General features: G+C 39.6%; 1 protein-coding gene across 3 annotated transcripts; it reads left to right on the top strand.

The window, feature by feature from the left end:
• The first annotated feature begins 2,423 nt into the window (after positions 1 to 2,423).
• Positions 2,424 to 11,375, top strand: galr2b (galanin receptor 2b). 3 transcript variants are annotated; one of them, XM_088435986.1, is made up of 4 exons: positions 2,424 to 2,509; positions 4,749 to 5,130; positions 8,053 to 8,488; positions 8,597 to 11,375. In XM_088435986.1, exons 2-4 carry the CDS (start codon positions 4,757 to 4,759, stop codon positions 8,813 to 8,815), a joined length of 1,029 nt encoding a protein of 342 aa, XP_088292112.1. In that variant the 5' UTR covers positions 2,424 to 2,509; positions 4,749 to 4,756; the 3' UTR covers positions 8,816 to 11,375. The 3 variants fall into 3 exon arrangements, with proteins under 3 accessions (XP_088292112.1, XP_088292111.1, XP_088292110.1); XM_088435985.1 differs by having other exon boundaries at positions 8,588 to 11,375; XM_088435984.1 differs by having other exon boundaries at positions 8,053 to 11,375.
• The last annotated feature ends 1,009 nt before the right edge of the window (positions 11,376 to 12,384 follow it).

The following is a 12,384-nucleotide window of genomic DNA, read 5'->3' as shown; positions in this document are numbered from 1 at the left end:
CTACTGGAAAAAAGGTGTGCAAAATGTACCTACTTTAGAGCATCTAATATCTTAAAGGCACAACAGTTTAATAAAAGTCATTCCATTTCATAAAGCACCATCTGCATCATAATTTTCACTGACAAAATGCAAAGATGAGCGAAGGTGTTGTTTTGACAATGAGTCTACTTTGAAGAATCTAATATCTTAAATGCACAACAATTTACTAAAGTTATTCCATTTCATAAAGCATCACCCACATCACAAATTTCACTGACAAAATGCCAAGATGTGTGAAGGTGTTTTTTTGGTAAAATGTGCCTACTTTTAGGAATCTAAACATTGAAATATGTTTTCACCAGTTTTTATTTACAAAAACAAAACGTATTACGATGTGGATGACATCAGTATCAATCTGTAGTTCTGGAAAATTGTAAATCCTGAATAAAACGTTCTGAATTTGAGTGTCTTTTTTCTACAATTTATAAAATGTGTCTGCATGTTGTCAGTCAATATTCAAATATATTTTCATTTTTGAATGCACCGCTTCAGCATCGGTCTGAAGCCGAACGCCGAGGAGGTCGCTGGCAGATGAATCCTGACAGCGATGAACGCTCCGCCTCTTAACAGACCACAGCATCACCCTCTTTGAACTCACTCAGCCAGCCACTAGTTTACGCCGATTGACACAAAAATAAAAAACTGCTCCAGGACCAATTAGTGGGTCACGATCGGGTCGGTTGCCATGGACTGCGGCCGTATGTCTTCATGTCCGCTGGAAGGGAGGGGCCTGGATGACTCATTTGCGGTGTCCATAGTTGGAAGGAAATGAGCTTGAGACTCCCCGGCAAAGGTGGGCACGTGTTTTGGTTTTTCGTTTTTCCAAATATTAATCGTTTGTAATCAAGTTGACTGTGTAACTCAGGGGTGTCCATCCTATGTTCCATGGGCCGGTTCTGGCCCGCAAATGGGTGTAATCCAGCTCACGAAATGATTTTGTAATGTAAAGTATACAAATGAGCTGAATTTTTAGTCAATAAACTTGAAATGTGATTATGACTATGATTATGATTAACAGTAATGTTAATGTTTGATGATTCATAGTGATGTTGTGCTTGTACGATTTTAGGAAGTATTAAAAAAAAAAAAGATAAATGTGAAGTTGCTGTTTTAAAGCTGTGTAAATATATACCGTGATTTAATTGGTCTGAACCAAGAGCTAAAACAAGTTTGACACCCCTGGTCTAACTCAACATAAAACACAAAATTATTTGTTATGTAATTAAAACAACCACAAAATGTCACCTTTAATGTTGCTAGCTTAATGCTAGCACATAATTGGAAACACCATATACAGGCTAAGGGATAGCATCTACCTGTATGTGGTAGAGTAATTAACATCTATATCCACCCGTTTTCACAACATTTTTTCAATGAGTACCCCCAAACCAGTACAAAGTATATTTGGTTGAATAAAAATATACATTACAAACAGTGCTTTGATGTGCATTAATTAACAGGCAATAATTTAGATTTGCTTTAAAACTCTGAGCACCCTCTTAAGTGCCTACTTGTACCTCAGAGGTACACTGTTACTACACAGTAAATAATTGGATACGTTTTGCATTACTTTCACAGTAAAACATACAACAACATAATGATTTTACTTTAGAATAACAGGTAAATACTGTAAAATCCAAGGCTGCTGTAATTTACAAAGGTATTCTTTGTAATATTACAGGGTAACAAATACAACAAATCACTGTAAATTAATACAGGTAATTATTGTGAAATGCTGGTAGTTTTTAACAGAGTACATGTCTCTCTATTTGATAACGACTGCTTTGAGTAAAAGATACTTGGACACAAATGGTAGGTAGCGCAACGTACGTAGACGGGTAATACAATACTCACGGGTGTATGTTCTTTATCTTTTGCCTAGCGATGTATGATTGAATACAAACCGTGGAGCAACACATGTAGACAGCCAATATAACAAACGCTCGCAGGCTTTTATTTGTTATCTCATGCAAAAAACAATATTATTGTGAAATTTTTCATGCATATCTTTAGCTACATTTGACTACGCAATATTCTTTTGTTTTAATCAAAGAGCTTTTATTATTTGCATGTAGACACAAGCTTCAGTGACAAACCTGAGGCAGAATTCATTCCGACTGTAATTAAAATCACAAGGCTATTTGTTTTCTGTGTGACAGAAGCGCCCCCCCCCCCCCCCCCCCCCCCCGACCGCGCATCGTCATTACCGAGAGCGATCGCCTAGCGAAAGATGCACTCCGCAACACTTGACCCCCCCGCCTCATCGAAGATGAGACGCCGCAGCTTCACTCGTCCTCGTCTTCCTCTCCCTCCCGCAAAGGGAGCCGAGTAAGAAGTGAGTGGGTGGGTGTGAGGCAAAGGGGGGAGGGAGGGGGGTGGGGGTAGCGGATAGCAACAAGAATCAGATAGCGAGCGGGAACGGAAGGAGTCGGTTGTGGAATTTGGGACTGTCACGTCTTCATCGATCCAGGTGGGTCTGCATGTTTTCAAGTTTGCCGATGGACGCCGCCGCCGCCTTGGTCGTTCCTCCCGAATGAGGCGCAGACGTACATTTGCATCTTTTTTTTTCACCCTCATTTCCTCCACGCATGCCTTCGCTTGATTGCTATCGTTCTATTTCCAAGCGTTCTCTCTCAAACTGACAATTCACACGTTCCCACGCCCCCCCCCCCCCCCCCCCCCCCCATGACCCCGGGGACCCCCAAACTGCTGTGCACATGCGGGAAATTAAGATATAAATCCACAGTTGTTTCTTTCCCGCCTTTATCCACTCTGCAAAGGCCAAACTGGTAAAAAAAAAAATCTCTCCAGCATCCAAAGATAAGCCTGACTCACTATGCAGTTAAAAAAAAATCACCAAATGCACAATGTTTTTTTTTTTTAATCTTGATTTAATTCGCCGTGGAGTTGAATTAAAGTTTAATGCTTCTGCGTGGCTGATTTCCTTTGTGTGTGCGTGAATGCAGTTTCATCAAAGCACGACTGGAATGTGATCAGAGCATCTGATGAGCGCCTCGTCATGCTATTTCTCTGTGGACTTGGAAAATAAAAAAGACAGCAAATAATGAGAGTTATGGGCGGCATGTATAATAAAGCTTTTTTCTAAAATAATAAAAAAAAACATCATGTATAGTAAAGCTTTTTTTTAATAAAATAAAATGAAAACTGTAACAAGGTAAACCTGTCATTCATTGTTTCTTTTTTTCGAATCTAGTCTTACTATTAATTTTCTTTACTTTAATAATTTTTTTCTTTTTTACAAAAAATAACCGGGCAAGGCTTTTTTTTCATAAACAACTATGTTTAGTAAAGCTTTTTTTTTGTTTTTAAGAAAACCATATGTAGTAAGAATGGACTTGGACTTATATAGCGCATTTCTACCTTGGGTACTCAACGCGCTTTACACTAACTAGTCATTCACCTACTGATGACGCAGCATCAGGAGGATCAGTGTCTTGCTCAAGGACACTTCGACATGGTCTTGATGGTCGGGGGATTGAACCCACAGCCTCTCGGCTGGGAGACGGCCACTCTACCACTGAGCCATGCGGTCCCAGAATAAGACGTTTTTCACAAATAAAACCATGTATAGTAAGGCTTCTTTTTTTCCAAAAAACAGCCAAGTATAAAAAGGCTTATATTTTTTGCAAAACACTTTTTGTTTACAAAACATTGTTGTTGTTTTTGGGGGAGGGGGTTGCAGAGAAAAAAGACCACAGGTTCTTTTTTTCCTCAAAGAATAACATTAGCTTTTTTTTTTTAAAATTATTATTATTATTATTGTAAGGCTTTCATGTCCAAAAAAACGACTACATATAGTAAGGCTATTTTTTTCATTTCTGTTTTTCCCCCCAAAAAACAAATACAGTATATTTTTTTGTCACAATAAAGGATTTTTTCGGCATAAAAATAACCATGTATACTATGACTTTTTTTTTTTTTTTTTACAAAAAACGACCATGTGTACCAAAGTTTTGATTGAAAAAAAACAAACAAAAAAAACTACCATTCACAGTAAAGCTGTTTTTGTTTGCAAAAAATGATTAGAGTCCATTGTAAGCCTTTGGAATAAACGACCAGGTATAGTAAGGCTTTAAAAAAAACAAAAAAGACACCATGTATAGTAGGGCTTTTTGTTTGCAAAACAAAAAAAAAACTTGTATAGTAAGGCTTCTTTTTTTTCTCAAAAATAAATATTAGCTAAAAAAAAAATGCAGGCCTTTTTTTCCTCAAATATCGACCATGGCTTTTTAAGGCTTTTTATTTCTTAAAACACAAACATTCTATAGGCGCTTATCCTCACACGGGTCTCAGGCTTGCTGGTGCCTATCCCAGCTGGCTTCGGGCAGTAGGCGGCGGACACCCTGAGCTGGTTGCCAGCCAATCGCAGGGCATACGAAGACAAACGACCATTCACGCACCCAATCACACCTAAGGACAATTTAGTATGCCCAATACAGCTGCTGTGCATGTTTTTGGTGCGTGGGAGGAAGCCGGCATGTCCGGAGAGAACTCAGGCGGGCCCAGGGAGAACATGCAAACCCCACACAGGACGGCCGGCGCGAGGTGTATTTGAACTCTTTAACCGCGCCCCTCGTTCCAAATCATACATAGACAATTGTCATTCTCACTGGTCAGAATCGCTGCGCAACATCCCACAAGTGAACGAAAGTTTAAATGAAGGCCTTTGGCACCATTTCCCACCGCAGAATCCAAAATGCCCGAGGTGGAGGATGCGGGCGTGGCCAGCCTGCAGACCAACGCGTCCGGGAGCTACCCGCTGAACCCCACCGGCGTGATCGTGTCGGTGGTCTTCTCGCTCATCTTCCTGTTGGGCACGGTGGGCAACAGCCTGGTGCTGGCCGTGCTGCTGCGAAGCGGCCAGGTGGCCTACAACACCACCAACCTGTTCATCCTCAACCTGAGCGTGGCCGACTTCTTCTTCATCATCTTCTGCGTGCCCTTCCAAGCCACCATCTACTCGCTGGACGGCTGGGTCTTCGGCTCCTTCATGTGCAAGGCCGTCCACTTCTTCATCAACCTCACCATGTACGCCAGTAGCTTCACTCTCGCTGCCGTCTCCGTCGACAGGTAAAATACATGAACAACAACAAACACCAGAAATCTGAGGATGATGCAAGCAGCTGTCACTTTCATTTGAAGGAGAAACTGGGATGTTTTGTGGACAGAGGGCGATTGGGTGGAGATTGAGACCAAAAAGACCAAGTAAGGGTTATTGTTTGCAAATAACGACCATGTTATAGTCAGGCTTTTTTTTTTCTTCACAAAAAAAAATGACAGTGAACTATAAGGCTTTTTTTGCAAAACATGACCAAGGCTTTCTTTTCACAAAAAAATACCATGTATAGTATGGAATTTTTTCCACAAAAAAAAAATATCTTGTATCGTAATGCTTCTTTTTTTTTGCAAAAATAGTAAGGCTTTTTTCATACAAAAGAAAAAACAAAAAAAACCAACCATGGCTTTTTCCCACACAACAAAATACCATGTATAGTATTTTCTTTTTTTTGTAGCAAAAAAAAGACCATGAACTTGAACTGTAAGGCTTTTTTTTCATTAAAAAAATACCTAATGAGGCTTATTGTTTGCCCCCCCCAAAATGACAGTGGATAGTAGGGAATTTTTCACAAAAACAACCACATATCATAAGGCTTTTTTGGATGAAAAAAATCGACCATGTATAGTAAAGCTTTCTTTGTTTATTTGTGTATGCATGTGTATGCATCACATAAAAACAACGATGTACAGTAAGGATTTTTTCCACGCAAAAAACTCGCCGAAAATATATAGTAAGGCTATTTTTTCATGCAAAAACAGGACCATGAACAGAGGGTAACGAGAAGGCTTTTTTTACCGCAAAAAAAGACCATACATCTATGATCTAAGTTTTTTTTTTAATAATAAAAAAAACCACACACACACACACACACACACACACACACACACCCACACAATATATAATTTATAATAAAGATTTTTGTGTGAAAAATATTATATGTAGCAAGGCTTTTTTTCCTGGAAAAAAATCCCAACGTGATTACAGTACTAAGGCATTTTTTTTCAATACAGTAAGGGTTTTTCGGAGGGGTAAAAAACAACCGTGTAGCGTAAGGTATTTTACCTTAAACAAAAAAAGAGCAGGTCTAGTAAGGCTTTTTTGGGGGGAAAAAGCGACCATGTATTGTAAGGCTATACATGGTTGTACAAACAAGAAATCTGAGGATAGGAAATGGGGTGTGAGGATTACGCAAACAGCCGTGGCTTTCGATTGAAGGAGGAAGTGGGATGTTCTTTTGACAGAGGGTGATTAGGTGGAGATCTTTGAGACGTTTGATGCGTAATTGAAAATCTTCCCACAGCATTGGAAAGGACCTCGCTCAACACTGCTCAATTCAATTCTCGGCATGCACTTAATAGATGTGTGAGGCAAATTAGACACGCCCATTTAGATGCACAAAAAAATGGGATGTTTGAACCAGAGGTGAACACTTTAGATCAGAGATTTTCAAAATGGCATTATCTAATTTAATGCTTTTAAAATCCGTGAAGGGGACTGTACTTTTTCTTTTCGAATTAAGAGCAAATTAACTGGAAGAGGAAGTCACTTATTTCTAAATTGTGTTATAGTGACTTTTTCAAACCATCGTGGGTTTTGTGATGTACCACAGTACAGTCTTGTTCGAGCGAGTGCTGATGCCTGGTGTCTCAATATTATACACCAACAATTTTCGCCTTTCGTATCCAGAATTTTCTTTAACAACAAGAGACAATATTTTCCTGAAAAGGCATTTCTTAACGTGATTTTTTTTTTTTGTTATGCTGTGGAATTTTTAGCATTTAGTTGAGATCCATAAAATGTCTGGAAAACAAATTTGTCTTTTCATGAAGGTTTCTTTTTTTTGAAGCTTCAAAGGGACAAGTCTAAACAGAACAGTCTCTTGGCGTTTTGTTAGAGAGTGTGAAGGAACACGTAAGGATGAAGATTCTTATTCACTCAAGGGAGTGAACTTCTACAAGAGTGACTAAATTTACAGCACGAAGGGAGGCAGAGACCATAAAATGAAAATGTGTCTTGAAGTGACATTTGTCAGGGTCATCTCATTTTAGCTACACAAATAGTTCTCATTCATGTGAAAGTGAAAGGTTCTTTTTAACCCCTGGGTGTCCGGGGATTTTCCACTAGCCTTGCATTATTATCACCCAACTTGGGCTGACTTTGAAAGAGCCATAACTTCATCAAATATAAATATAAATACATATATTCAACCCCTCTTTCAAGCCCTTTCCTATATTTATGGAATTGAAATAGGAAAGTTTATCATGTCATAATTAAAGAAACATGGATGGCTTTTGAAGACTTTTGCATTATAGAAGTCCAGGCTAAGTCAATCATCGAAGTCATTAAATGGCTTGCAAATTTCATAAGTTGGCCGCCCGCCAGTGTCGCCACATGGTTATGGGACACAAAAGTTTCTATTGCGCCCGTTCGCGAGTTGCTGTTGAAAGGATTCATGCAAGAATTGGTGAAATGCATGATAAAACATCTGGTTTTCAATATGTCCAAAATTGTCAATATTTCCAATTTCGAATGGCAGTAAATGAGCCCGACATGGGCTAAATTCGAGACCTATAAGGTGTACCTCTCCACCTCCCGTTTGCAAGCATTTAGAAGAAACAGCGGCATGTCATATTGAAAGTCTTCATGTTTTGAGAATCTAAGCAATATTTTAGCCTCCGAGTGTTTTTCGTTTTTGTATGCACGTCCTTTCACATCACACATCAAAAGCCCGAGTTGGGTCAAAATCTCCCTCAGGGGTTAAACAAAACCATGTGGTCAGTGAACAAAATGTTATACTGATATTTCTTGTCTATTACAGTTGGTAGAGACGTTCGTATGTAGAGGTATCGCTGTACATGCCATTGTGTGGACTCTCAAAAAGAAAACGTAAAAATACGTCTTTGGGAGCGAATGAGTCAAAAGTCTGCCCACAGGTACTTGGCCATCCGCTACCCGCTGCGTTCCCGAGAGCTGAGGACACCGTGCAACGCGGTGGTCGCCATGGTGATCATCTGGGGCCTGTCCTTGGTGTTCGCCGGGCCCTACCTGAGCTACTACCACCTGATCGACTACGCCGACAGCAGCGTGTGCATCCCCGGCTGGGAGGCGCGCCACCGCAAGCTCCTGGACACGTGCACCTTTCTGTTCGGTTACGTTATACCCGTACTGATCGTCAGCCTGTCCTACACGCGCACCATCAAGTACCTGTGGACCGCCGTGGACCCTCTGGACGGCATGTCTGAGTCCAAGCGTGCCAAGCGCAAAGTGACCAAGATGATCATCATCGTGACGGTGCTCTTCTGCATCTGCTGGCTTCCCTACCACGTGGTCATCCTGTGCTACCTTTACGGCGATTTCCCCTTCAACCAGGTGACCTACGCCTTCCGTCTGCTGTCGCACTGCATGGCCTACGCCAACTCCTGCGTCAACCCCATTGTCTACGCGCTGGTCTCCAAACATTTCCGCAAGGGCTTCAAGAAGGTCTTCAGCTGCCTGCTCAGCAACAAGAGACGCAACAAGGTGCACGCGGCGCACGTGGCCAACACCGCGCCGGGGTTCGAGGCGGCCTCCACCGAGGTGTCGCAGATGAACGAGGACAACGCCAGGCGGAACGAGTGCGAGATGACCAACAGGCGGCCGGCCGAGCCCCGGGAGGCCACCGTCACGCTCAATTTGCCGTTTCAACACCCCTCCTGAGCATGTCGGCAAGATTGAGCCGTCGGACCCAAAATGGAGCCGCGAGAGCCGCGCGGCGCGGTACTCTAAGCGTTCATTTTCTATTGCGCTCATTAAGTCAGCTGGAGCGTATCCCGGCTGAGAGAAGTGGACCACTAACTGCAGGGCACATATAGAACACATATAGAACGATTCAGTTCATCAACCATCAGTTCGTCATTTCTATTGTTGGAGTTGGGCCGAAGCAAAATTAGCTAAAAAAGCAAAACAAAAAACAAAGGTATATAATATTTAGCAAAGGAACCACTTCAATAGAATTTAGCATTCATTTCCTCCATCTTCTCCAGAATTTGCTCTTAATCTGGACGCAAACGTAACCACCCGTACTGTATTGGTCTGAAAAGTGGTAGTTGACATTCCGAGCCAAAAGACTTGGCGGGAGAAGCAGGGTACAACATTGATTGCTTAGCCTGTCAATTACTGGCTAGCATATTAGCAAAAGCGCATTCAGACTCACATTGAGACCTCTGAACAATTTCGCTTTCAAGGAAAACGACAAACATTTCGAAGAACCGCGCAAGCAAGATTAGAACATGCAAAACCAGAACATCGGAATATACTAAAGGATAATCCGCCGCGCTGCTCCGAAGCCGGCATGTTAAATAAACGGTAATTTGTCAGATACATGCAAAGGCATGTATCTGTATCTGCGGCGTGACCTCCCTCAAGGCAGATTTCAAGCCAGTGCAATTTATAATGTCAATGTTCTTGGAATGACATATCTCAAATGCCATTGGAGAATCCGATGGCATCTCCAAACACAGTACGGCATGGGAAATGCTGCAAACTGAAATCCTCCGTTACACATGACAGTCAATTTTCTTTTTTTATTAAAGGAGCGTATGCGTGTGCATGTCTTCATGCAACAAGGCGCAAACATGAAAATGTGAAGTGACATTGTGACTGTGTGTCAATACAATGAGACTGCGTGTTTATTTATTTTTTGATAATAGTAATTAGTAGGGCAGATATATATATAAATTGGCTGAAGTATTGCCTATTTGATCCACATTAACATTTCATGAAACAGATGATGACACTGAGACAAACAACTTTTCTCAATGTTGTAGTCTTGTTAAATACTGTACTAAGTATTGTAAAAGGGTCAAATGTTCTGCCTGGAATTAAAAAAATGTTGGTGTACGCAGTCAGGTTCCAATGACACATTTCAGTCATTATACATATTTTATAAATAATCTGTTATTGTAATTTTATTTTGGCAAATATCAGAATTGGCATTGACCTAAAAAATCTATATCAGTCTGGCCCCACGAATATATTGAATCTATTTGATTTATATTACTAACCTATTGTATCTATATTTATTTTTATTTTGGATATTTATTTATTTGAGATTAGCATGCTTATTCTTTTTTTCCCTTTAATTGGTAATTTGATCATATTATCTCTATTTTTTTTAAATTTCATTTTAATTCAGACTGCATTTATTTCTATCTTGTAAATCTGTATTTATTAATAGAGTAGCTGACCCTGTAATTTTTAAAAAAACTTGTCATTTCCATAAATTAATAAGTACAATATATTTATTACTCAAAACTTAAATATATTTTTTCCTATTTCGATGTAGCTAAAATTGCCTCAGCAAGACGATGATTCAGCTGAGATACCTTTCAACAATTTTGTTTTACAAGTGAATGTCTTTCAAAATCTTGTAAAATATTATGTGTTCCCATCCCACTGTGTTTGGGAACGTAAGAGTGCTTTCACCTTTTTTGCCTTAACCATTACCCGCACTTTATACGATCTGTGTCGCCTCATCTCAACACACTTAGCAGGATTTAGCTAAAAGTGCTAATAAATTGTATACTATATATATATATATATATATATATATATATATATATATATATATATATATATATATGTGTGTGTATGTATATTTGTAAAATTTCCCTTAACATTTACTGTTGGGTTTGTGTTATGCATGCACGTTGGGAAACTTTAATCTTTTGATTGATGTGACACCAATTTTATAATGTTCTATGTACAAACTTTAATCATCAGGTGAAACCAGTATTATTGTTCTAAAAAATATGCACAGTTTACTGCTTTCCTTTATGCGCATGTTTCTCTTGGTGTTCTTTTCAATTTGACCTGGATGTGTTCCTCAGTGTATTTGTTCACATTGTGTCGATTTGGAAAAGATTGATATTTTCTGCTTACGGGAACAAACAAAAAAAAAAAAATCATTGGCACTTGAAGAAAAAATCTATATATTGCTATGAATGCGTCAACATGTCTGTATAATTATATGTGCTTTGGTCTACCTCAGCCGTGTGTTTTTGTTGTGTATTTGCAACCAATTTTCCTCTCAAAAGATGAATGTTCTGAACAGCAGAGTCTCTTCAATTTACATCAAGTGTGTGCATGTTTTTTTTTCTGTTTATTCTAATGTCCTGTACTTAGTAGGGAACAAATAATGGAAAATTGACTTTATAATGGCTTGGACACAAACAGTTCGGTCTCTGGAGTTATTTTTTCATCAGTGTTCACTAAAGGAAAATAAATTAAGGGGTAGTTCTACACACGTCTTTCATGCTAAAATGTAGCTATGTTGACGTCAGAGGCAGTGAATGAGATCTCAAAAATAGTCAGTGGGGATGGGTGACGACCGGGTATCAGTGCCGATACCAGCCTTTTATAAGGTATTGGTACTCGCGACAGCAGCCAATTCATGTATCGAAAGCCCCTTGTAGCCATTTCACAATAAGTAACTAGAAATTAGTAATTAGAAGAATGAAAATTTGACATTAATGTATTACAATTTTAGAGAAAAACTGCTCTAATAGGTCTGTTTTTAAAATATTCTGTTATGTTTTTTTTTATTGAGGGGGTGCTAATGTATCAAAAGTACTTGTGGTATTGGTACTCGGTATCGGTGACTACAAGTAGAAATGAGTACTCCTAAACAAAATTGGCATTGGACATCCCTTATAGGAAGGATGAGCGAGTTCCGATACCAATCCCATTTCATGGTATTCGTGACGGGAGCCGACACCAATATGGGCCACCTGCTTGTGGCCGTTTCATTATAAGGAACGAGAAATTAGCAATTAGGAAAATGGAAAGTTGCTATTGCTAAATTGGGGTATGAAGGGCTGCCTTTAAAATAATCTGTCATGATCAGATTTTTTTCCCCAGAAAGTTTAATGGTGGTATCAGTACTTGGTAACTACATTGGTGATTACCCAAGAAGGGGGTACTCATACCAGTATCGGTCTAAAAAAAAATGGTATCAAACATCAACAATGGTAGAGATGTGCTAGTACCAACACAAGGTATCATATCGGTGCAGATACTAGCCTCACTTCAAGGTATCGGTACTCATGACGCTAGATGATACTTGTATCAATCGCTTTCATGTGACCATTTTATAATCAGGAACTCGAAATGACCAATTAGAAGAATCAACATACATTTTCTGCAGTATTGAGTAAAATAGTTGGACATTTTATGCATCAAAAGTACTAGTGGTATCGGTACATTGTATCGCATACTGAGGTCAGGCG

The sequence above is a fragment of the Hippichthys cyanospilos genome, chromosome 16, assembly GCF_059441005.1.
Source record: "Hippichthys cyanospilos isolate Australia breed blue-spotted pipefish chromosome 16, RoL_Hcya_1.0, whole genome shotgun sequence".
In the NCBI taxonomy this organism is placed as follows: Eukaryota; Metazoa; Chordata; class Actinopteri; order Syngnathiformes; family Syngnathidae; genus Hippichthys; species Hippichthys cyanospilos.
This window is presented reverse-complemented; position numbering and strand designations above follow the sequence as displayed.

Coding starts and splice junctions, on each gene's coding strand:
- galr2b (XM_088435984.1), top strand. CDS start 4,757: ATGCCCGAGGTGGAGGATGCGGGCGTGGCCAGCCTGCAGACCAACGCG. Junction 5,131..8,052: donor GCTGCCGTCTCCGTCGACAG/GTAAAATACATG, acceptor GTCTGCCCACAG/GTACTTGGCCATCCGCTACC.